The 27965-nt window shown below is 40.1% G+C and overlaps 1 protein-coding gene across 3 annotated transcripts; it reads left to right on the plus strand.

The window, feature by feature from the left end:
* Positions 1 to 27965, plus strand: LOC121166636 (synaptosomal-associated protein 25). Of its 3 annotated transcripts, none has more exons than XM_040995854.1 (7): positions 1 to 141; positions 1528 to 1569; positions 8530 to 8578; positions 15250 to 15367; positions 19297 to 19422; positions 22037 to 22181; positions 26692 to 27965. In XM_040995854.1, exons 1-7 carry the CDS (start codon positions 70 to 72, stop codon positions 26758 to 26760), a joined length of 621 nt encoding a protein of 206 aa, XP_040851788.1. In that variant the 5' UTR covers positions 1 to 69; the 3' UTR covers positions 26761 to 27965. The 3 variants fall into 3 exon arrangements, with proteins under 3 accessions (XP_040851788.1, XP_040851787.1, XP_040851789.1); XM_040995853.1 differs by lacking the exon at positions 15250 to 15367 and adding an exon at positions 15536 to 15653; XM_040995855.1 differs by lacking the exon at positions 15250 to 15367 and adding an exon at positions 15536 to 15653 and having other exon boundaries at positions 70 to 141; positions 19309 to 19422.

The following is a 27965-nucleotide window of genomic DNA, read 5'->3' on the forward strand; positions in this document are numbered from 1 at the left end:
CCCAGGTTCTGTGAGCAAACCCATCCCTGAGCCATCAGCCCAGGCGCCCAGCCACACCCCACCGCTACCATGGCTGAAGACGCGGACATGCGCAATGAGCTGGAGGAGATGCAGCGAAGGGCTGACCAGCTGGCCGATGAGGTGAGGCCTGGGACCTGAGAAGGCAGAACCACAATGGGGAGATAGGAAGTCTGCCTTATCTGGGTCCAGGTGGAGGAAAAGCTTCCTCTAATGTTTCAATTTTCAAAAATGATGACTTCAATTTACTGTATTCCCAAGCTCTACAGACCCAAATGACTTGCTTATAAAAACTACTTACAAAGTAATATCTTGGCCCTAAATCCTGGTTTGTAAAAATCTTGAAAAGTCAGGGTACTCTAGACGAAACAATGTTTTTTTGAGTATCTAACTAGCAGTGATGTGCTAGAGCGGGCTCGATTCTGAAAACCAATTACAAGTTCTTTACTAAATACAACCTTTAGGTCCATATGATGGCGTCTCATCATATGTCTTCCTAAATTCATGTTCAGTGATGTCCTGCTATGCTTAGTACTCAGGATAAAAAGAAATTATGCCGTAGAAATCTGCAGCTTTGCCAATGGTATTGAATTGCCAAATTTAAGAAAGTGGGGACGTTATTAATGCAGATTAAATCTAAAAATGTGCATGCATGCATGCATGCATGTAGCTATTAAATTATATAAATATATTTATTTTTAATAAGCCAGGAGTCAAACATTTACCTGCATTTTGTAGCTTGCAGTCATTCTATTTCAAAAAGAGACTGCTCCCAGCTCTTTCTAGAAAGTTGGCCTCCTTCAGTTTCCTGCAGAATCTTGTCCAGAATCATTCCCTGCCATTTTGGAGCACATTTCGGGAGACAGCACGCTGGCTGCTGGATTCTAGGCGTTCCCAAGGAATTGAAGGGAATGTGCCAGAGGGATTAATGCTGAGCTCAGACTTTCCATCTCATTATTTTTCATCTAAGAGATAAGATAATTATTATAACTGTCTCTGATAGGTTAGTGATTTCAGACATGCTTGAATTTTTCTCACCCTAAGGCAATAGCTTCATTTGTATTGATAAGAGCTTCCAATTGTGTTTCTAGGAACTTTGTAAGAAATGTGGTGCTATATTCATTTCAATTCATCAAGAATTATGTCAGTGTTTAAAATCCAATATTCCCATCCCGAGGAGGCCAAATTAGTCCTCTGAGTAGTTGAGATAACTTATGCATCCTGAGCATGCAAAATGATCTTTTCCAGATTACTTTGTCTTTGATACCATGATGAGCTTCATACAGTTTGGTTTGATGATAATGGACTTCAGTGCCCTTGCTTTAGGGACTCAGATCATGTACAAAGTCTGAGAAGAAAGAGACAATGGAAACGTGTCTCCTGTTGCAGCTTCAAGTGTGAAAGAACACGCGATAGCGACCCTCCGTGTTTCTCACTTGAAGGAATTATTTCTGATTTTCTGGGACCTATAGATACCGCAGTCTCTAATATTCTTGTTTTTCATTTTAGTCGCTGGAAAGCACCCGTCGCATGCTGCAACTGGTTGAAGAGGTAAGAACTGATCGTATTTGAAGATGAATGAACCAAACCCTTATACTGACAGGCTGCTTTCCTAGACCCCGCTGTCTCTCCTGGAGCCGTGACACTCTTGGTTCTGATGTGAATCAGGAAGCCCCCGCTATGGCAGGGGATGCAGTAAGGTGCCTGGGGGTCACCAGGGCATGTCCGTGTCCCCTTCCCACTCAAGCTGTCTTTAAGTAAGATCGCTTTAAGAAAGTGAAAGAAATTTTTAATATACAAAGGACTTCCCTACAAAATGATTTGGGTGTCTTTGGAGTCACAGATAATCTTGACGTGTTCTGACTTTAATTATATGTGTGATTTCCAGGTATACCACTTTCAGAAATTGTTCTATTTAGAGTCAGGCACTAAAATTTATATTTGAAAATCAGGAAAGATCTTTAACAAAAGGAGCCATCAGGACCAATAATATAAATATAAAAGCTCTTTTATCTTCCTGACTCTGGGTTGAACATCCATTTGTGAGGCATGGTTAATGAATCTCAAACTATTTTTAAATGGGTAAAATGGGGTAGATAGTAATAACAGACTCAAAAGGGCATTTGTAATAAACCTCCCTCGTTTGGCAGAGCAGCAGTCAAACCGGAAGAATAAATGGATTAATTGAACTTGTCCATTGGGAGAGATGAAGTGGAAAAAGGAATGGGTTGGACTATATTTATCCTAACCTAATAAAACAAGCCTAATAGTTTTCAGTCAGTGAGATGCTATTTTAGCTGTGCTTTGGAACCGTTTTTGCATGTACAAATTTCACAGGAGATTATCATTTTTTAGCGATCTTGGACTTTCTCCAGCAGAGTGATTAAATGTGCCTACTTGCCTCATGCTATTGTCAATTACTTATGCAGTGACATGAAAGGGGAAAAAAGGAAATCTAAGGATGCAGCTGGCTCTCACACAGCAGGAGTAAGCATCTTCCCTTATTTCTGCAACTCCGCTTCTTACCTAAGGAGAAAATGTGGCAGAATGGTCACGGGAGGAGTGGGGACGCAGTGGCAGGTGTGAGCTCTCCAACATCTTTGAAATACTGACAACTTGAACATTTAGGAAGGCAGGCTCAGCTGGGGAGCCCCGTGCAGTACAAGAAAGAGGCAATCGCCTCTGAATGAAGGGGGGGGGTGCTATTTCCTTTGCCGTGTTCTGAGACCCTGCTCATGCAGAAATACTTGAGGTTCGAGAGTGAAAGCAGATAGTTTGAATGGAGAAGTGCTGGTGAGGCTCTCAGAAGGCAGTCACTCACCCCACAAAAAAATAAAAAATTAAAAATTAAATTAAAAAAGGAGGGGGCAGTGTTGGCAGCTTTCCAGGACACGTTCTTACAGAAGTCTAGAAGTCAACCAACGTAAGCATCTTGGTGTCTGCTGTGGCATCATCGCTGTAATAGATTTTATGACCTTCAACCACCATCTCCAAACTCGTTTTTCCTTTTTGTTCCCCTGTAGGTACATGTCATATAAATGTCTAGAATAACAGAGCTGTCACCAATTTGCCAGTGCATGCTCTGTTGGAAGACAGCTTAGCATGTTCAGAGTGGTTGAGTCAAATGTGTGAGAAAGCTCCACCTGGAAGTGCCCCTCACCCATCCCAATCTTTGGGGCATGAACAACCTTGTCATATGTCTTTCCAAAGTGCAAGTAGGGGCAGCCCATTTTGAGCAAATGATTGTTTGGCTAATTTTACAGAGGGAAAAAAATTTTAAAGCTCTATGAAGCAGAATTTTCAAATGATTATTTTTTTGTTTCCTCCTAACGTGTGTCCACAAATGAAGTTATATCTTGGAACAAGGAATAAAGCAGAGTGAAGCCCTCTCTTCCTACAATAGAAAAGTGGAAGCTATTAGATTTTTCCCATCCTTAGGAAATTATGAGCCAGGCATTGTTAGAGCAGATTGACTGGTCTTACATCCTCTTGGGTTATTTTATATTTATGGTCAGATATGCTGCATGTCTAGAGTATTGGGTGTTCAGATGATAGTCTACTTTTCAATCAGAAAGGAAATTCTCCTTAATGAGAATCAGCATTAAATATTCATAAAGGGCAGAAATCATCTGAAAAGTCTGAGTGTGGAAGTATTGGGATCTTGCCCATGATCCCAAAGTTCATCAGTACTATGTAATTTGAATTGGGTGGAATCCTTATTGAAATTCAGTCTCAAAGACAGGAAAGGTTACTAAACTAAAGCCTTCCTGAGGCAAATGCTGCCACTTGCAGTGGAATATGCATCCTTACAATGTCTCTAATAGACTCCAGGGTGTAACAGCATGGCAGCAGTGAGAACTGGCATCTTAATAGAAGCCAGCATGAGCATCTCAAGAGCAAGAACAAGTTACATGAAAGTTTTGGGGCCATCAGGAAAGCTGAAGACCATAGGTAAGGTTGGTGGGGGAAGGATGGAGACGATGTCCCAGCCTGGATTTGGGAAATCTTTTTTGGTGGATGTATTTCAATCAGTATTTATGGACATTTCTGGAAACAAGAAGAAAGATCTAGGTAGAAATCTTGCAGAGATGCAGATGGGCAAATAGCTTTCCAAATTCAAGACCATGCCTGCCCTGGGAGTACAGAGGAGGGAACAATTGATTCTGATAGAACAATCAGGAAGATATTTCCTTGGTGAGGATATTTGATTCCAGGGGAGAAAGTTAACGCTGCTACTGCTAAATGAAAGAACTAAAGTTTACACATGAATGCCATAGACTTATAAAAAACCAAGCCCAGGAAGAGCTGTGCTGCTACAGGGTAGGCCAAAGACCCCACACAGCTTTCAACAGGAGATGAGTGAACTGCTGACATTTCTTAGCTATTTTAGCTTTGCTTTTCGCGTCAATCTATCCTTTAGGATGTTTTGATCATGGGAAAACATTCAGTTTTTGAATGCTATGTTTGCATTTATGCTAGACTTTCCCCTAAAAAATAAAGTCATTCATACTGGGCAGCTCTTTTAAAAACTGCAGACTTAAGGTCATTTGAAATATAGTTAAGAAAGTGCCTGGAGTGTTTTGGTTTAGGCCCAATGCATTGGATTTGGCAGGATGTACCTGAGAAGGACAAAATGATTTCAAAATGTTGTCATGGTTTATCTGGGAAGGAATGAGGGAAGAAGAATAGACTGAGGGAAAAACAAAGGAGGAAAAAATGAGGAGAGGGAAAAAAGGAAGGATTAAAAAGAAAATTGAAGAAATGAGAAGAAAATCCCTTATGTCTCTAACCCTGGTTTTAGAAAATTCCGACATCTGATGATGTTAGATGCCAGGTAATGAGTTTGAAAGAGATGGCACCATTGTGCTTATCATCATCAAGCATGTATTATCTGTTTTAATCCTTGTATCTGTCTTGCCTATTCTTTGGTCTCCATTTTACCAAGAAGGAATTTGAGGCACATGCTGGTTAAAGCAACTTGCTTGAGACACAGAGCTATAAACAACAGCAATGAAGTTTTAAAAACAGGCATAACACAGTCAACAACAAAGGATTTTTATAAATATTTATTTATTTATTGGAAAGTCATATATACAGAGAGGGGAGGAAACAGAGAGGAAGATCTTCTGTCTGCTGATTCACTCCCCAAGTGGCCACAACAGCCAGAGCTGAGACGATCTGAAGCCAGGAGCCAGGAACTTTTTCTGGGTTTCCCACCTGGAGGCAGGGGTCCAAGACCAGTGGGTTATCTTCCAGTGATTTCCCAGGCCATAAGCAGGGAGCTAGATCACAAGTGGACAGGCAAGACAAAAATAGATGTATACACACACACACACATAAACATATATATATGTACATATATAAATGTATATTCTTTGAGATTTCCACTACAAAGAAATGGATTAAAGAAAAGCAAGCAACTCATGCTAAATTGAGTGACATCCAATTTAGCTTAAATCCTTTCTGAACAGTCTCACATAAGATTAGACTTTATTTTCTGTATCTTATTTTACTCTCAGAACTACCATAGGAAGGAAGTAGAGAAGCTGTTGGTGTGCCCTTCAACAGCTGGGGAAGTTGAGACACAAACCAATTGACGTTAGAGCAAGGGGACAGTGAAATAACTATAGGGGCCCCAGGTCTGGATTCCAGTTATGCCCACTGACTTGGCTGTCTCCACCACTGGGAAGCACAGTGGAGAAGTCCTCCCTTCCTCTACCCTTCACAGCTGGTACCTGGCACAGAATAGATGTTCAGTAAACATGCTGAAGGAAGGAAAGAGACAACAAGTAAATGACTGAACCAACATGCCAACTTACTTAGCATCGCTAACCTGTGTAAATTCAATATGGAGAGACTTCCTGCAGGATCAGTGCAGTTCTGGAAGACTCCTGGGTGCTGAGCTGAACAAATAAACATTCCTGCTCTTGCTTCAGTACTCTCTGCTCCTGGGCTCCCAGAGTAGGGCTCCTTCCCATTAATTCTGTGACTCACTCTAATGCTGAAACATTCAGTGCCAAATGAGACAAATGTGAAATAATGCTTTCCGGGCTCCACAAAATAAGTGGGCATAATAGAATATCAAGAGATGTAAATAGGTTAGGGCTAGAGGAATAAGACAAAGTCACTAATCTGTGTATCCCATTGCACTGTCCCAGTAGAAGGGTTCAGGAATCTTGCATATGACCTTGACTGGTGCCCAAGGACAGAACTTTCTAAAATGCTCTTGTCCTCACTGGAATTTGCATTGTCATGTCCGCAGCCCTGAAAAAAGCATCTACTTTTCAAAACTGAAACTCATGGGCAATGGTTAAAATATGTAGGAAAGGGCAAAGTATTCATTGCAATATAGGTAAATACAAACAAATCTATCTGTAGGACATTTAAGGAGCTGCGTATACCTAGGGTGTTTCGCAGCACCAGCAGCATACATGGGAGGGGTGGAGTTGCTCAGAAATGCAGAGTCCCAGGCTCTACCCTAGTGTTATTGAGCCGGAATACTGAGATGATTCACAGGCACATTAAGGTTTGAGAAGTAACAACCTAGAAGAAACCTCGCATGGTAGGTAGTAATGATGGTATTTTTAGTCCAGCTTATCTGTACAACTATCTGTGATCCATCTTTTGGATATATTTATTTTTTCAACACTTATGTCTAACTTATTATAGAACAGGCTCCATTCCAGCACATGTCAGATGTTAATTTATTACATTCCCATAACTCAAAGAGATATTAACTGTTTTGATGGTTGTACGAAAGAGGAAAGAACTGAGGAACAAAGCAATTAGGACACTTGCCTGAGGCCCCCATAGTTAGGAAACAAAAATCCCAAGATTCCCACCCAGAATCAGGTTTATAATCTGCATTTGCAGTGGCTCCAGAAGTCATTATGGGCCATCCGTCTCCAAGCTACACCCTCACTCTGACACTAAAGTCTACCAAAGTGTGTTTAAAAACGACACACACTTTTGGTCCTCAAGAATTAACTGCATATATTATCTAGAATGGTGAGTTCATGAAAGTTCCCAGGAATCATTTGAATGTGTTTACTTCTTATGGGGCACAATTATAATATACTTGTTAAACTTCTGTATTTCTAAGGAGACCCTCAGTTAGCTTCCACTAACAGCTAAGCATGAGTAATATGAATGCCTTTATTCTTTCTCCACTTGCCAACTCCTGTTCCCCTCATCCCAATAGTTTACATAGTGTTTGATTTATTTGGATAATAAGAAGAGATTTTCATTTCTTCAGCTACACATTAGTCATTTAGTAGCATGTTATTTAACTTCATGGTGTTGTTAATTTCTTTTTTCTCCCTGATGTTGATTTTGTTTTGTGGTTTTTCATTTAAGGGGATGTATAGTAGCTGTGTAATGGAGACTGTCATATCTAGTAACATGTCATTTAACTTCATGGCATTGTAAATTTCTATTTTTCTTTCTATTGTTGATTTTGTATTATGACTTTTCATTTGAGGGGATGTACAGTAGCTGTGAAATGGAGACTAACATCCAGATGTGAGGATACAATGTAGTATGCATTTCTACTTCCAGACAAAGATGGACTTACAATGAAACTGTTCACTCTATCTTGACAATAGGATGCTGGACTCTCTGCCATTGTCCATGCCCACAATGATGGACATATGACTGTGTATGAAGAACTATATTTTAGTAATGATATAGAGGAACTAGGTGGGGAGGGGGAGGGAATTGGGGAGGGGATAAGGGAAATGCCAGGAGCCTATGGAATTGTATCATAAAATGATAATAATAATAAAAAATGAAAAAAAAAGAAGTGAAATGAGGAGTACCTTTGCACAAAGGGACAGCAGTGAAATTTGGAGTGGAGTTATTTTCTCCCACTATGTCATGGCATAGGATTTTAATTTTCAAAACAAGGAGCCCTTATTTCCCATCTCAATCACTTCTCTGAGTCTTATAGAACTTCTCCCCGTGGAGAAAAAGCTGAGACAAGTAGTTTCCTATTGAGTTGCATTTGGCTTAACCTTTGAGAAGCCCAGCTCTCTTCTGCTGAACATGAAAAATGTCACCTCCAAAGATTCATACTCACATTCCCCAGGGGCATCCCTGCTCAGCTTCTTGGTGGAGACTTTCTGATAAGTCACATCAGAGAAAAAAATTAAGGGATGTTGAAAGATTTGTTTTCTATGCTTGACATTTTCACTTTCCAAAGATAAAATTACAATGTAGTGTTAAATATTCATGTTCTGATATATTCTTCGCATATGTTAAGCCCCACTCCCCCCCAAAAAAATACTCTGTGAAACTGCTCAGCTCATAACATAAAGGATAGACCAAGTCCACACTTTGATCCATTCTCCCATGTCCCTCCCAGAGCCCTACTCATCTTGCCGTATCTTCTCCCTGTTTCCATTGGTCCTTCTTCATTTTCCATTTCTAGGGCTAATTGTTCCCTTACTGATTTCTCTTTCTCTCTTTTCTCTCTAACTCCTTTTCAACTTTGCTACCATTATTGGAATATAGAGTAAAGATGCTGGTATCAGGACTTTGGTTATGTTGGATGAACAAGGAGGTAAGTTCAGATTTCTTCAGTAAGAACAATTCTCATCTGAATAAAATATGTTCTTAATTATCTGTGCATCTGCCTTGCTTCTGTTGATGTATATTATGCATGTGTATGAGTACGAGGGTTATAGAATTTTCATATTGCTTTTTTTTTCCTCTGTTAAAGTGACATGTAAAGATAGGAAAAATTGAGGCCTTCTTCATAATTGAAAGGTATTACTATGTGTTTATATACATCAGAGTGACAGAATTTTGAATGCAAAAGCCATGTATTTATATTTTATTTTAAAGGACAATATTGTGACAGTATGAGAATGACTTACTCTCCAACTTTCCAAGTAACTGTTCTTTCTTTTAATACTAGATACAATGAAGCATAGTTGTCCTTCTCTTTGTTCATCCTAACTCAATATCTGACAGCTTTGATTTTCATGTTGCTATGGAAATGTCTTTAACTGGGAACTATTTTTTAATAGGACACAGCAAAGAAGGATTGTCTGGAAAATGGGAGCTTAATATGGTTGAAATATTTTGTCTGTTTTTAAAATTATTATGGAAATGCAAGAAGCAATGAAATTCAAATACCCAACCTTTTTTTATATAGTATTAAAAGATAACCTAAAAGAACAGTACCATAGGTTTTCTTTGTCTCAAAACATCTAAACATAGGGTGATATTGTGCAGAATTCTAGCCAGTAGTTAGTTACCTGATTCCATTCTGACATAATATTAAACAGATTTTTCAGTTTTTTCTTTCTTTATATTTTTATGAAAACACTAGAAACATTTCACAATCATGAGAATTAAAAAAAAAAAACAAAAGATAAAAATGCAAGACTCACTCAATATCCAGTCAACAAATTCCAAACAAAAAATCTCAAACTGGGGGAAGGAATGGGTGGGAAAATTGCCACATAGGCAATGGACATAGGTCATTATTTGTCTCAAAATATGGAGAATTCTTGCAGATCAACAAGGGGTTAAAAAAGCATAGCAACCCAAAAGAAATATAGGCATAGACCTAAATCATCAGTTTGGAAGTCAGTATGTGAAACCTGCCTCAACCATCAGCGGTAATGATATACCACTCTTTTTCTAGTGGTCTGTGTAATTTTAAAAATCTGATGTTAACTAGTGATGTGTGTGTCCTGGAAAAGGTAGAGCTGTCATTCTAGAGACAGATGCTGCAGAGCAAGACAACATGTCTCTGAGAGTAATTTGATCACTGTTTCCTACTTTCAAGTGTGCCTATCTTTGTCTGAGACATGCGAGTCCTAAAATTTTACACTGTAGATATAAATTAACAACCGTCTGAAGAAAACACACATGCCCTACTTGCAATTGTGCAAGACTAAAACAGCTTATGTTTCCATCAGAGGAGAGACCTCTTAGATTAATAAAGATCCAAGATATGTTCTGTAGCCTCCCCAGCAGGTGGATCTGTATTTATTGATTGACTTCTGGGGACAGAAAGGTACTGGTGGACACGTACCATCTGAGTCCTTTAGGAAACAAGTGCTGCTAAGAAGCAATTAGAAGGAGAAGAGATTTGGTGGGAAAATATGCAGCAGGCTGGTATGGGAGCAGACAGGGAGGGCCTTCTGCCTGTCAATGGGGCTGAAGCCTTTAAAAAAAAAAAAGAGGCAGGGAAGGAAAGATGATTGCGTAGAAGAACTTCAGGCTGCAGTGCTTCCCTGAGAAAGTCCACGCAGGCAGGCAGCAGGCCAGTTGGGAGCCCAGGAGCTAAGTATACTGGTGAGAGGAACCCCGTGCTGGATAGAAAGCTGACAGCCTCCCCCTTCCCCACCCCACTGTGCTGCACTGGGGTTAGACCCTCCTGGGGGGGAATGTGGCAGACCCCATGGAACCCAAGCAGAGGTCTTAGCTTCTCCTCACTCAACCTGCTGGGAGGGGCTCTCACAGATGCACCCTTGTTCATGTCATCTAAGGACTTTTGTTTTACATGATTTATTTATATTACATTTTCAAATAATAGACACTAACTGAGCAAAACAACTCAGTAAAGGAATTGAATGTCTCTCCCAACACCTTTCCTCCAATTTGCAAAATACACATTGTCAAAATTGATAAATAACAGAATCTAGCAATTAGTATGACAATCTTCAGAATCCCCCAAGTTCCATTTTCTAGAATAGAAAGTGTTGGCTTTGAAATGCAACATGCAGCAAATCCTTGCTTTAAAAAAAATTAAGCAGTGAGTACCCAGATACAAGAATGGTATTTCATTTCCAGAGCAAATTTAATACATACATATACAAATAATTGGAATTCTACCTTATTGGGCTTTTCCACTTAGCGATTTGCATTGTGAAAGGAGAAACAAAAAAGGTGATTTGTAAAAGACAAATTTGGGGGAAAGTTCAGGATATTGCCTTTCTCCCAAACTGTAAAATAGTAACATAAAGACATGGAAAACAATATATCTAAAACTGGAGTGGAAAATGGAGAAAGTAAACAACCTGTTTATTTAAGTTACAAGTTCCACTGTGTCTTTATGAAAAAAAAAAACTGCAGATTTCCAAAATCCAATAAAAATGCAAAAACATAATTCTTAAGCATGAGGGACTCTCTGCAGCATCTACCCATTTTTCTCTGAGAAAGAAAGCAGAGTGTAACATCTTTTGGACAGGTTTACTGGTGAGAGAGTTAACCTTCACAGCTAAAATATTTCCACCACAGTAAATGCAAGACCCTCAGTTACATGGCTTAAAACAACCTAAAGTAGCTGGGTTTTACCAGATGTCTGGTGAAGGATGCATACTGACGAGAAATCTGCAAGTGTGTGATTTCTGCCTGGTTATAAATGGCGCATGGTTCATTTACCCTTACAATCCAAGCTTAGGGCTTTTCCAAAGGAGCTGAACATAATTCAGTAATTCTTTTCACTGTCATCCGAAGTGTGTTTTAACCTTCAACGTTGCATAGGCTACATTTTGCTGTTGAGACCAGCAAATGCTTTCTCTCCAGTTATGCTCTGCTAATTTTTGTCTCTCTGCCTGAACATCAAAAATGTTGACTGTTTCTGCCCTACAGCTGTACGGGAGCCTCAAGAAGCAGCCGTGATTCTAAAGGACGAGGCCAACCAGTGTTGGGTCAGTCCAGACCACCGCAGGTTATCCAGCCACGGGGCTGCGCTGGGAAATTACCTACTGAGATTCTTGTTTTATACGCAGATAGCAGGGGATGGCAAGGAGCACTGAGCATGACAGACAGCCAGCTCTGGAGGTGGACTAAGTCCTGGCACTTTCCTTCGCTTAGACAACATATCTCTAAGAGACCCCTCTGAAGCTACCTTCACACCTACGTGACTTAACCTTTCATCTCTGCACCTCTTGTTCCTTTTGTTGGTCTTTTTGTGTTGGAGGATGGTTATGTGTTTGTTTTGATGCTGAAAATATGGTTCTTGGGGGAAATCCCCTGAGATCAACTCAAAGTCAACAGTGAAATCTTTGACTGCAGGTGCTTGGCAGAGGATAGAACAAGCGATGCCCCAGCCAGAGAATCAGCTGCCTGTCTTAGTAAATATTCCTGGCACTGCACAGCAGCATTTGAGACAATATCCCTCTCCTATCATCTCCTAGGAATGACTATAGTGTCAGTCTCCAGCAGGACAGTCACTGACCACACGTGGCTTTTTAGCTCATTGGAATGAATTTCTGTATGTGTGTTAGTGCTAAGGACAATGGCAATCACACAGGCAGTATCTTATAAATAGATACTCTCCAGAAGGCTTTCCCACCACATCAATAACTCTATATTGCGCTCTTCCTTAACTGAGTTTTTTTTTTTTAAACCACATCAAGATCAAAAATAAATAAATAAATAATTTTTTTTTAAAGCCATATCAAAATCCTAGAGGTCCCATGTTGCTGTGCCTAGGGAAGTTAGTAGAGAATCTATCTACCCTTAGATCCTTGAGCACGTGCTATTGATAAATCACAAACAACCCACCATCCAAGTGTGGCAGAGGTATTGTCTCAGTGCATGGTAGTATCTGCTTCAAGTCCTCTACTAGGCTCCAAGTGTAATTCTTCTCCGAGTCTTCAAGAAGAGGTGTGAAACAGGCAAAGCCACAGAGCAGGTTTCCAGAGTTAAGAAGCCTTCAGTGCTGGGTGGTGCTTTGTGTCTGCCAGAGACGTACTATGAAGACTTGTTGCTTAGAAGCGTTACCTGGAAAATGTCTTCTCGGGAAGCATTAGAGTATAATTTGAGTTTACAAAACATGTCCATAAATGTAACTCAACATGCTCTAAACGTTACCATGAGAATATACCATGTGACAAAATGGGCCCATGATATGCTCTAAATTAAGGACTTGACATAATTTGTGTGTAAAAATGTACTCCATGGCTGTTGATAGGCTTAAAGTAGTTTTCTGAATCAGATTCAGCTTTAGGACTTTCTTTGGAAGTCAAATTTTTTTCAAATCAAGCTGGTGACCCAAATGCTCAGAAATATTGATTTTAACTTATGTGTTTTGTTTTGTTTTTAATTATGAAAAGAAGAGAGAGTATTTGCTACCTGAATGCCTGCCGTGACTCTAAGTGGGACCAAAGCAGGAGTCAAGAATTCAGTTAAGGCCACTCATGTGGGTGATTGCAGCACCATTACTTGAGCCATCACCAGTGCTTTTAGGGTCTGTACTAGCTGTCAAGAGCCGGATTCAGGGCTGAAGCCCAGGCATCTGAACCACTAGGCTCAACTCCTATTTCTGTTTTATCTTTTAAATTCAGCTCTCTAGTTAAGAGGCCTAACAGTTGCTGACTGGTTGACATAGACATGTTTCCTTCTAGTGTCTGGGCACACAGTGGGCGAGAGCCCTGAAATCTTGTCAGAAGTTACTATTTTGGCCTAAAAAATAAAGTACCAACTTAGTTTCTCCCTCAAGGACACGTACTTGAATGTGTTTGTCTAGCCGTGGTCTCTGCTCATTTCAGCTGAGTTGAGTCTGGTAGCCTTTTACTCTGAGCCCAGACATCCCCTCGAATCTGTTGGATTTCTGTGATGGGGGGTAGCACACTGTTCCTGTCTGTGTGTTCTCTACTTGGAGATGAGTTCTTTTGTGTTGAGCTCCACCAATCCCCTGACCTGTCCATTGGCAAGCTCACATAGTACAAGATTGAGATCTTCAGAAAAGATCTGAAACATAAACATTTACATATCTATATGATGTCTGTCTATCCATTTGTCTCCCCTCTTAAAGGTTTTCCTAAAGGCATCACTATACCTATATTTACTCAGCAAAAATTCCCAGACTGCACTCTTGTTTCTTCCGGGTATCCAATGTTGGATAAACACTAAAGTTTTATTTTTCCGGTCATTTGAACAACATCATAGAAGTAAGAGATCCTTAATAAGCTGATATATTTTTTTTAGGTCCTACAAAAGGCCTTATTTTGTAAATACACACTCCCCTAGTTTAGGTCACTATCTAGGGTTTTAGAATGTACAGTTTCAACTGAACAACTTCACATGGAATAGTTTTGAAGTGATATCTGTTCCTTTAGGCTGGAAGTGTGCTTGTCAACTCTATGCTAGGTGTGCCTTTTTTCTTGGAGGTGGAAACATGCAGACCTGCACAAAAATAGAGAATAGTAGAAACATAACTAAGTTTTGTAATTAGAAAAGCAAGACATCTCGATGCTATTCTCCTTTAATGGTCTTAAAACCCATTTATAAAACTCTTTCCTTGAACTTGTGGTTACCTCAGTGGGGTGACGCAACTTTTGCAAAATTAACCAAGTCACTGTATATAACCCTGGCAACCCAGCAGTATGATTCATTTTTATGACTATCTCTCGGTTTCTTAAGTACACTGAGGTCAGTTTTGCTAGCTGTAATCACACAGAATCCATTACCTTCCCCCACCCGACAAAACCTCAGCCTCCCTCCTCTCCATCTATGGTTGGTGATGGCATGCCCCTCCTTGGAGAGATGGGTGTCAAGGAGCAGAGAAGTAAAACGACTTTCAGTGCTTTCATAACACATGAGTCATAGGATGGGAGAGAAACCAAAATGCTCCGCAACTTATAATGCTGCTGTACTGATGTTACTTTTTTCACAGTTTTTATGAATTAAATGTGCAAGCCAAGGACAGCCCATGGGTGACCTTTAACTAGACAGCCACTGCTAGAAGAAGAAAACAATCCATAGCTATTGCCCGTTATTGCTGTTGCCGCTGCTGTTTTTCTCTAAGAAGACACTGGATTCTGTTTTTCTACCCTTACCTGTTGAGGATTCATAAAAACCAAAAGTTATACATATGTTAAATGGAACCTGATGCTTCTTCTGGTAGCTTTCGTAAGAATACCTAAAAGCATAAGCTAATAACACCCTGTTTATCTTTCTCCCGGGTTTCACTGTTGTCTGAGTAAGTGACTGTGCTGTGCTGTTTCCCTGGACACTCGGAATCAAACTGATCTTTCAAACTCATCTCATCATGTTGGAATTTCAAACTATGCTGGGCATCATTTTGTTCATTGCCTTCCAATCATGCCCGCTCAGGAAAAGCAGCAGCCGACTGCCACAATGCATCCTCTTGGAACAATGCATTGTAATCTCTCTTTCTCAAATTCCGTCTCACATAGTCATTTCTCATGTTCTGTTGGAAACCCCCAAAAAATTCATTCCACACTGTCATCCCTTTGTCCTAACCAGAACAACTCGATCGTGTTGAAGAAGGCATGAACCATATCAACCAAGACATGAAGGAGGCCGAGAAAAATTTAAAAGATTTAGGGAAATGCTGTGGCCTTTTCATATGTCCTTGTAACAAGTAGGTACTGGGTACCAGCTCTAATCTGTGGCGTCCAGTTTTCTTTCTTTCTTTCTTTTATTATTATTTTTTTAATGTCAAAGTGAATGTCTGAAGTTTTGTCTTTTTTTTCTTTGTCCTTTTCCATCTGCTTCATTCTGTGGGGATAAAATACTTGTGTTTAATCAGAACAACTGGAACGCATTGAGGAAGGGATGGACCAAATCAATAAGGACATGAAAGAAGCAGAAAAGAATTTGACGGACCTAGGAAAGTTCTGCGGGCTTTGTGTGTGTCCCTGTAACAAGTAGGTGCTGCCTGCCTGCCTGCAGCTTGGGTTTCCCAAGGCCCATCTCCAAGCCTTGACAAGCTCATTCCTGCCAGGCTCCTGGGCAGGATGAGCATGTGGCATGCAGAATAGATCAATACCGTCTCCAATGCATTCATCTCATAGCATAGATACTATTAGTGGGAGTTACTGTTGATGCATTAAAAAAATCAGGCATACTACAGTGAAAGCTTCACTGTCAGCAACTTTTATTGATTCACATTTCAACATTTTCCAGAAGGTGTACCTTACCACAGAGAACCTCAAGAAAGAGGCACCCAGGGCTCGCCTTTTTCCTAACCCCAAGAGCCTGAATTGCAAACTTGGAAGAGGTGATGAGTAATTTGTTTCAAAAATGAGAAACACGTGTATCAAGATGTGGTTGTTCAGAAGGATAAGAAACAGATCATTTGGCCCAAATAGCATTCTGTAATTTAGAGAGAATGACCAAGATTGCCTTTTTCTCCTGCCCACCGTGACCAGATTTGGTCCTGATACCCTGCAGTTGCACACAAATCAGAACCAACAAGCTCTTCACCAAGAAGGGCTCACACTTCACCCAAATTGGACTCACCCCTCGGAAATTCTTCCCCTTTGGAAGATCTACCTGTACACTGGCTGAAATGTTGAAATGTGTAGATTTTGCATGCACGACATCACAAAACATTCAACTGTTCTAAAGGTTCTGCAACGCTTTTTTTGGAATGTAGCAGAAATGTGACATGTGGTTATAAAGGTTTGCTACAGAAGGAACCTGAAACGAAGGGTTCTGGAAGATAGTCTCATGTGACTGGTAGTGAAAAAAAAAACTAAATGCATGAGTGGATTATTCAACATGCATTTGGAAAATTAAACTTATTCCCTGATCTCCTTTATTCCCTCCCACTTCCCCCATCTAAAAGAAGCCCTGTTTCCTAAAAGTGCTCCTAGTTCTAGCTTTTAGAATAGAAATTGATGTCATTTCTAGTGAATTATATGACCATTCACATCCTTTAAACTTTGAGGCTGATATAAAATATCCCACTTCCTGTTTTGGAGGGGGAGGGGCTCAATTTGCAAATAAGTAGAAATTTTGTCTTTGTAAAGAATGATCTACAGTAACGTCTGACTAACTGGAGTCTAGCTAATGGAATCCCTGACTGTACACTTTTGCTCCCTTTTAGTTTTGACAAGACAAAGGGAGAAAAATCACAACAGATTTTCAATTATTTTTCTTCCAGGATAGATAGTTTCTGTTGCTTTGGTCTCCATCCACTTCCAGCCTCCACAGCATAGAATCCCAAATGTTAAGATGTGGTCTTCAAAGGAAAGGCCATCAAATGCACCAGAAAAAAAAAAAAAAACATAACCAAGGAGAGATCTGGTTACACCCAATCCTCAGCGACTCTCCAGAAAGTAGCGCAAGAGTCTGATATAGATATTCAGTCAAATTCCCTTAAAACAAAAGCGTCCCTCCATGACTCGTTGTTCATTAAGAAAGTCATAAAGCTTGCGCAATGACCCACTGCCAAGTACTCCAGTTAGTCAAGACTTGACTGTATATCCTTTGAGTGACAGACTGCCCCCACGTGAGATTTCCATCCCTTGGGTGGTGAATTCCAACGTATAATTCTCTCCCCTGTGTCCACTGTGTATGAAGCAAGGGCAGAGCCAGGGTACCCTGGGATGCTCTCCACCATTCTAACTAAATGATGGCCCCTACAAATGCCACGTATCAGTGGCCACTAATTCCTTAGTGAACAAGAGACCCTAACTGAGCTTCAAAGCTTGACTGAAGTGTTCCCTATTGCGTGTAAATAATGCTTTAAAAACCATGTGTCACAACGCAGTGCCTGGTGGTGCCCTGGATTATCTGAGGGTGTCGCCCTGTCTCGGCATGTTTCGAAGGACTATGATAGATGTACGGCAGTGATGTGAGTCTATGTGCAGCGTTGTGGGTGCAGTGGTTTGCCTTCTTTCAGAAACGCGTATTTCCTACTCCTTTGACTTTGCCAAAGATGGTACACCAGATATTTTACATAGCAGAAAACATCACAAAGTCCATGTCACTTCTTTTAATATGAGGATGGAGGCCATGGGGAGATGGGGGAAAGAAAGCAGATTCTAATCTGTTAAAAGATGCTCACAGATCTTATCCCATTGGGTGGGGCCATGGCCCTTTGTTGTAGTAAATTCTGACTGCTCAAAGGGCTATGATACTACACATGAGATTGTGGAAGTTGCTGAAATTCCATTGGTACAATTTTCCAATTTGTTACCAACATTGCTTGGTCCCCAATGTACCTATTAGGACCAGATTTAATTAATACCTGCGGCCCTCTTGAGAAAATGGAACAAAATAAAATTTTTAAAAAGTTCAATTGTAAAGTCTTATAATAGATGGTATGAAAATGGGACCAAAGGATATTTCTTTTGCTTGGACTAAAATGCATATGGTTTCTACTATGCAAAGAACCTAAAAACATCTTTGATGGCCTTCAATTCCAACACACCCACCAAAATATGCTGCATATGTTTCTATTGGGCACAACAGGTATGCCTGGATTTTAAGTTTTTCTCCAAGGCAGCTCAGTGAAATACAGCCCATGGAGACCGTACCAGATCCAAACCCTGTCACCACCCCAGGATAGTTTGAAATAGGAGTTTGTAAGTGCTCTCTGCCCTGCTCCACAGCCCAGCCAAGAAGCTACTGAACCTGCGTTTCAAATCCTCATGAAGGCTATTACTGTCCTGCTAGTGCCTTTTTCGGGAATGATCAACTTCTGGAATAGTTTGGCTTCAATGAGAATGCTTCACTTTCTACTCATGCCTGTAGCTGGTGCATGAAGAAGACATAGAGGGGGTTTCCCTTTTTGGTGATAGATGGCTTGTTCTCTCTTCTATTTTCCTGCATTCATTTCACTATGCTTCTTTTACTTTTTGTCTCTGTGGACAAAGGTTTGTACATCAACTCTGGATGTATGGTGACTGTTGGGAAGTACCGATATATTATCTAATTTCAAATCGCTCTAGAGGCAACTGAAAGACCACCTCCCTTGGCCAACCACCAATCCTTTTTGTCCTTCATGCAGAGCTGGAAATGTTGTTCCCATACATTGGGAAAAAATAAACATGAAATAGGAATCCTTGCATGATAGTGTGTAAAAACTTGGTCAAGTATGTTTTTTCTTGATGACCGTGTGTTGCTGTGGTGTGATGTACACACTCTACTTGGCAGTCTTGTTTTGTGTCTGTCTGCCAGTATGTTTTTTTTCTCTGTGTGTTTTGTCTCTCAAAATAGAACCATGTGACTGAAATAGAACTGAATGTTCTTCAGCTAGCTTAATCCTTGTCTTCAATTCGACTACACCACAAAAATAAACCCAACCAAGAGCAACCGTGTGGGCCAAAGATTGCAGTCCTTAACAATTGCAACTGACTCAATTGGAAATGAAATGCTGAGTAGCTGAGGCATGGTGGTGGCCAACTGTTTGGGTCTGGATCATGATATATATCGGTATTCTCTAATGCCTCGACTGAAAACTCATCTGCTTGGTTAGGTACTTGGCTTGAAGAAGTCACGATTGTTGTGAGCTTGTTGCTCCACCCCCGGGCCTTGTCACTCACCCTCTTTTTTGCATAGGCTTAAATCAAGCGATGCTTACAAAAAAGCCTGGGGCAATAATCAGGATGGAGTGGTGGCTAGCCAGCCTGCCCGCGTGGTGGACGAGCGGGAGCAGATGGCCATCAGTGGTGGCTTTATCCGCAGGTAAGCCTCATTCAGGTCATCGCGTGACTGCAATGCAACAGAGCTTCCTAAGAAAACCGCGTACCGGGATTGAGGAAGGGTCAAGAACAAGAAAGGATGACCTACTCATGCATCAGCAAAGGCTGGAAGCTGTTACCATCAAGGACCTGAAGGCACTGGGGAAGGAACTGTTGTTTCCTGCAATAAGAGAAATGTGGCTACTGCCACAAGCTAACAGGAAATAGAAAAGGAAATGAAACATCGCACCCCCTCACTCTTGCCACCCAGTATCTCACTGATTATTAGCCAAAGCTCCCTGAAAGCCAGCAGGTAGGAGAAGCTGGGTGAAAGCCAGCAGACAGGAGGAGCTGGGTGATACAGTCAGTGGAGGCCACCTTTTCTACACACAAAGATAGCCAGAGAATGCATTTGTGACGAAAATAGAGAACAGTGATTTCTTATCATCACTTTTAAAATCTACAAACAAAAAACCAACTGAAATATATATTTTATAATTCAGTACTCCACTTTAGGAGACCAGAAAACAAAGAATGGCAAATATTTCTAGTGAGAAAAAAAAAATGTATCTTGCTTGGCAGGCTGCTACAGGTTGATGTTCAAGTTTACTGAAAATTTTAAAAATCCAAAATTTTTTTAATGCAGTCAGCACCCAAGAACATTGCACTCAATTACCTTCAAACCATATATCTATATATATATGGTGCAAATGGAATATAACGGATTTTATATTTAAACTAGAATCTCTCTCCCAGATATCCTACCATACTTATACAAATATTCCAAAACCCTAGGAAAAAAAATTTCAAAGTCAGAAGCACTTCTGAGTCTAAGCATCATGGGTAAAGGCTAATAGGACGCGGGGGTGGCCAGTGTGGTCACTTATGTAACTACCTGTTCCCAACGATGGGTCACTGACACTGAGTTGTAAGGCATTGCCGTTTGCCTAGAACTTTGCCAGTGTCAAGTCTATGCATGTTTCTATCAGCTTCCAGGAAAACTGGACCAAGAGTTCTGCCACTAACACCTGCATGTCAGAGTCATCTGGGGAAATACTTTTAAGTACTTACACAATTGGTGCAATGTACCCCAACTGGATCAGATGCTTGAAGTAGGACACCACACCTGTAGATTTGAAGCTTCTCAGCTGATTATAATCAGAGCCGAAAACCACCAACCTGGAGACAGATCAAAAAAAAAAGAATGAAAATTTGACGTCATGAAAAAGCTATGTATAACTTTCAAAACAAATTTGACAGCAGCATAAATTTATCCTTCAATTCCATTTTCTCACTGTTTTAGAAAGATTTATTTGTTTGAAGACAGAATGAGCAAGATACACCATCAGCTGGTTCACTCCACGAATAACTGGGGTTAGTCCAGTTCAAAAGCAAGAACTGGAAACTTCATCCCGTTTTCCCACATAGGTGGTAAAGGCCCAATTACTGAGAGCATCCTCTGTTGCCTTTGCCAGCGCATCAGCAGGAAGATGGATAGAAAACAAAGCTGTTGGTACTCAAGCTGATGCTCTGATATGTAATACGGACGTTGCAACAAGCTTAATGTGCTGTGCCACAACACTTTTCCCTCCACAAAAATTTTTAAGTGTCTTTTGCATACTGACAAAAAATCTGGAATAATAGCTTGCATTTGCAACCAAATGCCTTTACTTTCAAGTTGGATTGTGAAAAAAATAGCAAGATAATAAAGCACTGTGTGAGCCAACTCCTTCTTCTCCACTCCCACCTCATTGAAACTGAAACAATAATCTTTTATCAAAGTTGTCTACTTGAAATCACTCATTCACAATGCCACTTAGAAACCGTAGCATTAAAATCTGAATGAATAAAAATCATCTTGAACTCCCTTTGGAGTTCTTACAAGAAAGCAGAGATAAGAGGCAAACTGCCACATTCATTATTACTCTTCCCGCAGTTGTTGGTCCCAAATGAAAAAAGGGATGAGCAGAAAGAATTTCTGACTCAGTAAAATAACCTTTTTCTTTCATTGTCAAGTTGAGTCTTGAAGGCTTTGCTTGACATCACAGAAAGAAAAGCATAGTTTCTGTTTAGATAATTCATTTGATAACCAGGGGTCCTTCTAACTAATATGATTTTATCCTTGAAAACTAAAAATTTGGATAAACATGCAAGGGAAAAGATATGCTGTGAGAAGTGAGAAAAGTAGATAATCTGTTTAAAGCATCTTCAAAAATAAAAATTTAGGAATTCAAGAAGAAATTTTTAAAATGACTTCTTTAGCTGCCCAAATGCTACACTGCTTTGCAGGCAATTATGAAGTTTTGTTTTTGTTTTAAATTTCAAACTTCTGGCTCAATTTCCATCACAAACAAACAAATCCCAAGTGACTATGCAGGAAAACATTTGTCAGACGAGGGTCCTTCAGGAACCTTCCTAAAGGCATACACACACACACAGGTCATCTTGCTCATGTGTACCTCCTGCGTTCTCCTACAAAATGTGCTGTTACACTGAGGAGAGTTAAAACATAGAATAGTTGCCTCAAGCACTACAAACTTCCCCTAAGCTTTCAGTACTAGATATTCAAGATGTTTCTCTGCCTGTCTCTTCTAAAAAATATATTATTTGGCTCCCAGGGTAACAAATGATGCACGGGAAAATGAAATGGATGAAAACCTGGAGCAGGTGAGCGGTATCATTGGAAATCTCCGCCACATGGCCCTGGACATGGGCAATGAGATCGATACACAGAATCGCCAGATTGACAGGATCATGGAGAAGGTGAGCACGTGGCAAGCAGCACGCGGCTGTACCTTGTCTCTGCTGGAGCACCAAGGGCAGATCCGGCCCCTCGGGCCATTGTGTTTCACGCGAGCACACTGGTACTGGGAAATTTTCCCTTTACTTTTCCAAAATGCAAACACGGCTTTAGCATCGGAACCTGAGTGATGAAAAACAGGTAGAATGTGAGGGACAGTGAAGCATGTGAAAATGAGAAAAGTATTCTCACCACCAGCAAATGCAAAACCTATGTGACACAATGGGCCACCAGATGAATTTACTTCCACCCAAGACAGTATGAAGAAAGACTTCAAGGAGTGTCGGTAATTTGAGTAGAGTCTTAAAGGATGGGAGGTGTTCAAGTGGAGATTGTGAAGGAAATGGGAGGGAAAAAAAATAGTCATGTTAGCCAGCAGTTGAACATGTGTTTTCTTGCTGTAAGTGCGAAAATTTGAATCACAGTTCCAGAAGACCTGAGCTTCCATTCCAGCCCAGTAGTTTGCATCCTCGGACTTCAGAAATGGAAATGTATGTCTGTTGAAACTGAGTTCATCTGAAGACACTACACCTAGCTTTAAGGTCCTCAGTGTCGACAAGGACCGTGAAGATGATTGGAAAAAAAGTAGAATGGGAAAGGATGGATCTGGGGGCTTAAAATTAGAACAGAAAGAAGGGTTTCCAAGGAGAACTCTAGGTTGAGATCTAAAATAGTGAAAGTCAATACTCTTTGCCATACAAATCTGATATAATTTCTACTTTCTTGTATTCCACCCCTTCCTCGATCAGTAAGATCTTGAATATTGATTTGCAATTACTACAAGTGTTCAAATGCCAAGAGAACCTAGACTCATTAGTAATTCTATATTTGCACTCTTTGCTTGGCTACTCTCATACTGTGTATTTGTTCCCTGGGAAATACTGAAGTTCTTATCCTGAAGTGCTAAATTTTATGATTGATTCCACTTCAGCAGGAAGATAAAAATAGTATTGAGCCTTTTTCATCATAAGGCTTACTTAGTAGCTTTTTGGTACAAGAACAGCCTTAACTTGAAAAAGGAAAGAAGGGTAGGTGCCACAAAGGGGACACCATATTTCTTGTGTTGTATGTGTTCCATGTGAAAAACTCTGATTATATAGTATTTTTGCCTGACCAATATTGAGAGCTACCCACATGCCCATGTTGGCTGGTAAAATACTTCTTTTAATTTTTTCCAAGTTATGACATGCTTACTATTGAGGATGCTTTTAAAGTCAATGGCTTTTAGAAGGATTTGAGAGCTTCAAAAGCGCCAGAGCCAATGCAAGCAACCTAAGCTGTAATGGCCCAGATAAATGAACTGAGAAATAATTGCTGAACTCCACTGCAACATGAAAATTACTTATTAACACAGTCAATTTATTTGAGATGTCCATAGATAAGGTACCAAAACTGGTTACAATTTCCAAAACAGAGGTTTTACTACTAGAGGGGTCAGATTCCTATTGTTAGAGTTGGACTTTATGCAAGGACAAGTGTTCCTAGAAAAGCACAAGGCATACCAATTTAACTACTTTGTATTTTGGGCTCTCCTGTTAGGCAGACTCTTCTTCTAGGCTCAGGGTACTACCAGGGTAAGACCTATGCAGGTATAGGGGTTAAAGAAGAGCCAGGCAAAGGGATGGGGTAGAGCTGCTTCCATTGGAATCATTCCTTGAGAGCCGAATCATTTCAAAAGCAGGAAAAGGATCTAGTTGTCTTTGAATAATTAGTGTCATTCCAGTTATCACAGTTCCAACCCACCCACCCCCCCAAAAAAAAACCCCCTAAGTATGAGCTTGATTCCTAGAGAGCTTATTTCAACACAGCATTGCCATCAGTCCTCAGCTTATATGGACTATTTACAAGCTCCCAGTGTCCTGTGGGTTCTCTTTTCTGATAATAGGAAGCAATGTACAAAGCCTTCTGAATACCCAAGAGGTACTTAAAAGCACCCAGTGAGGTCATATTGTCTCATAACCAAAAAAGTAACTTGCCCCCACATCAGTCATGATCTTTTCTCTTCTTTTGGGCTGGTAATGAAGTCTGGGCTGTCCAAAACAATTTTAATGCATTCGTATGGACTGACAAAAATTTGCTCTATTTCAAAAATATTATTTTCTGCTGAAAGGCATTTGTCAACACCATCTCCTAAGATGAAAAAGATGCAGTTCTTTCAAAGAACTACCAAGCTAATACATATCAGAGGACATGGAAAAGTGTTAAGGAGATGATTTAGTGATGTTCAGGCTTACGCTGAATTTGTCCACAGTAGATATGGTGCACACATTAAGATTCAATGGGGGAAAAAAAAAGATACAATGGGGCTGACTTAAATTCTTCTATCAGTGAGAAACTGCAAAAATGCAGCATAATATAGCTTCTGTTTAGGATTCTCTGAATTGAAATACAAAAACTGGATGGGCTTGTTTCCATAAATAATGCCCGAATTATACAAACAGGGTGAATACGGATGTGTTTTCCAAACACCAAGAAGATATCTAAAAGGAGATTCTCGGAATTTGTTCCAGAAGGTTCCCCTATAATATAACATAATGAAGGTGTGGAACCTTTGTGTCAGGTATTATAAGCTGGAGTTTTTGTATGCTTCAGAAAGGATTTAGTTGGAAATCACAGATTCTCATTGAGCACATAAGTCTGCCCAAGCTGTGGCCAGAACCATCATAGATATCCAGATAGCATCCTCCTGCTCTCCCTCAGATGTCTCTTTATGAATATCTACTATCTGAAGGTTTACACTCTTACACAGAACATCGCAGAAAATTTGCCTTCAGAAATGCCATTTCATCTAAAATGTGGGGTTTTTTTTCCCCCTCTGAGCTATGCTGAGTTCAGTCTGCAAAAAGCATAATTTAATCTCCAGGAGTATTTCATATTGGTCTGAGCCTGCAATTTTCCTTTGTGCTGAAGTGTCATTACTTCAGATATGATTTGTAGCTGGAGGAGGAGGATTTAAGAGGCAAGTAAAATTGGAGGGATTATCCGTTTGCCAAATGAGGGGCCTAAGGTAAAAAAAAAAAAATATGAGACTACAGTTCAGAATAATCAAGGAGAATCAAGGCTGTATGTTCGAAATGTAAATACTTATCTTGAGAGCCAACTTTTGATTATCCAAACAGATGGCAGAGAGCCATGGCCAGATAAAATTCAGCATTATGAGTATGTTTAAATTTAAAATGTTGTGTTTGAATATGGATAGCTAATGTCTCTGGAATTCACAATTCAAACTAAAGAAGACTTAACTTGGTAGAGGTGGGGAAGCACTAGGCAAGTTAAGTAACCACCAAATCCGAATTTCTGAAGTCAGCCCAGTCCTGCTTGACAGAACAGTGGGTTTCTCCACCATCGCCAGGAGCTTCATTTTCCTTTCTCTGGGCTAGAGGGGGAGACAGCATTACCCATCAGCACAGGGCAGAACACCAGCTGAAACACACCCTGGTCTTCACCTCCACTTGGAGACTCATCTTTCTCAGTGCTGATGGGGAGACTTAGTTTCCAGAAGGTTCCCAATCAAGCCTGGCAGCAGCCCTGTTTTTTCATTTCCGATACAGCAAAATGTCACTGAGCAGTGAAGAGACAGATAGTGAAGTGAGCAAGGTACAAAAGTGTGGTATATGTTTGTTCAAGACAAACTAGTCATGAAAGCGAATCTAAGGAAATAGAGCTTCAATGTCCTTGAATTACCCAAAAGAAAGCTATGTTTTCACCCAATAACGATAACTGCAACCCAAGATACGTTGAGCACTTAATTTCTCAGAACATTATTCCAAGCATATTCTATAGAGAAACTTAGTTGATCTATACTGCAAGCCTAAGCAGCAGAGTGTTCAGTCACATGGACTCTGACTCTAGGCCGCTTGCATTGCAGCTCTGGTTTCCCCATTCCTTAGCACTACTGCCTTAGACAAACTGCCCAAATTCCTTCTGTCTGCCTGCCTTTTTCACTTGGAAAAGGGAGATAATAAGCTTATGTACCTTTTAGTTACTCTTATCAGTAAAGAATGAGTGGAACATAGGACATGCAGTATCCTTTATGGCACCCAATTTGTAGACAAGAAAGCTGAGGCTCTGAAATACAATTTGCTTAATGTGACATTGCTTTAGCCATGGCAAGAATGCAGCTCTACACGAAGTGAGCATTCAACGCAGTGCAACATGTGTGAGTGCCTAGAAGTCACTGAGTGTCATTCCAAGACAAAACGTGATCCACCAACTTCAAAGGGATGCTCTCTGGCTTATAAAATAGTTGAAAACTAAAATCAGGCTTCTGTTGTCTTGTTCAAGTACAGCTATAGCAATCATTATCATACAAGGGAATGTCTTGAGTAAATCCCGATGAAGAAAGTCTCAAGGTGGTCTCACACCCTCCCCCCAGAAAAAAAAAAGTTATTTTTTTTTTAAAGCTGTATCCAAAAGGATAAACGGAATTTCTGGGTGTAAGCTGAGCTCTCTTATCTTCCCCTCTCTTTTCAGGCTGATTCTAACAAAACCAGAATTGATGAGGCCAACCAACGTGCAACAAAGATGCTGGGAAGTGGTTAAGCGTGCCTCTCTCTATACTCTCCCGAATGCTGTTGGGCAAGATAGCTCCTTCATGCTTTTCTCATGGTATTACCTAGTAGGTCTGCACACAGATACCCATCAGCCCATCCTCATTGTGAATGTTGTCTTGTGTCACCTGTCAGCTTTCCTACAATATTATGTGTCTTTCATTCTCTGGGTCTCTTTCTTTCCAAAGGTTGTATATAGTGGTCATTTGGTGGCTCTAACTCCCTACATTAGATGTCTTGGGTTTCATTTTTCATTTTCTCTCCTCAGTGACGTTTGCTGAATGACAACAATTTAGGAATGCTCAATGTGCTGTTGATTCTTTCGATACACAGTATTGTTCTTGTAAACTGTGACATTCCACAGAGCTGCTGCCATGGTCCTTTCTTCGGGTGTCAGGCTCTGAATCTCTCAAATTGTGCTCTCTTTTGTTCCTCATGGCTGTTACCTGTCTATAATTTCATGATTAGACAATGTGGAACTACGTAACAGACATTGCACTAAAAGTGATGTGATTTATGCATTTATGCATGAGAACTAAATAGATTTTTAGATTCCTAATTAAGAACTTTCCATGACAGTAGCATACTGATGAGAAAACACAACAACAGCAACAACAAAGCAACAACAAGCATGCTCAGTATTGAGACACTGTCAAGATTAAGTTATACCAGCGAAACTGCAGTAGTGTCACTTTCTTTCTGTCAACATTTAAACTTATCAATCATAATCATCCTTTTTAAAAAATATATAATTTTTAAAAAGATGGATTTGACACATTGCCATTTAATTTTTTTCCAGTAAAAATATATGTTTGGCTGAAGCTATGTGAAATGGATGTACTTTAAGGTCTGTTTGCTGCTTTTGAAGACAATGTTTTGGAGAAAGCAATTTTGCTGTGAAACTGTGGAGATGTAAATTTTATAAGGTTGACTTTAATTAATCTCCATTTTCCCCTGTGATTTGTAATCAGTACAATTCTTTGTTGCTTAATCTAGAGCTATGCACACCAAATTGCTGAGATGTTAAGTAGCTGATAAAGAAACCTTTAAAAAAACATTATAAATGAATGAACTACAGATAAACTGTGAGATAAATATCCTTACAGCATGTAATATTAAATTCCTCCTGTCTTCTCTGTTGGTTTGTGAAGTGATTGACATTTTGTAGCTAGTTTAAAATTATTAAAAACTATGGAC

The sequence above is a fragment of the Ochotona curzoniae genome, unplaced genomic scaffold (assembly GCF_017591425.1).
Source record: "Ochotona curzoniae isolate NIBS_2020 unplaced genomic scaffold, NIBS_Ocur_1.0 patch187, whole genome shotgun sequence".
In the NCBI taxonomy this organism is placed as follows: domain Eukaryota; kingdom Metazoa; phylum Chordata; class Mammalia; order Lagomorpha; family Ochotonidae; genus Ochotona; species Ochotona curzoniae.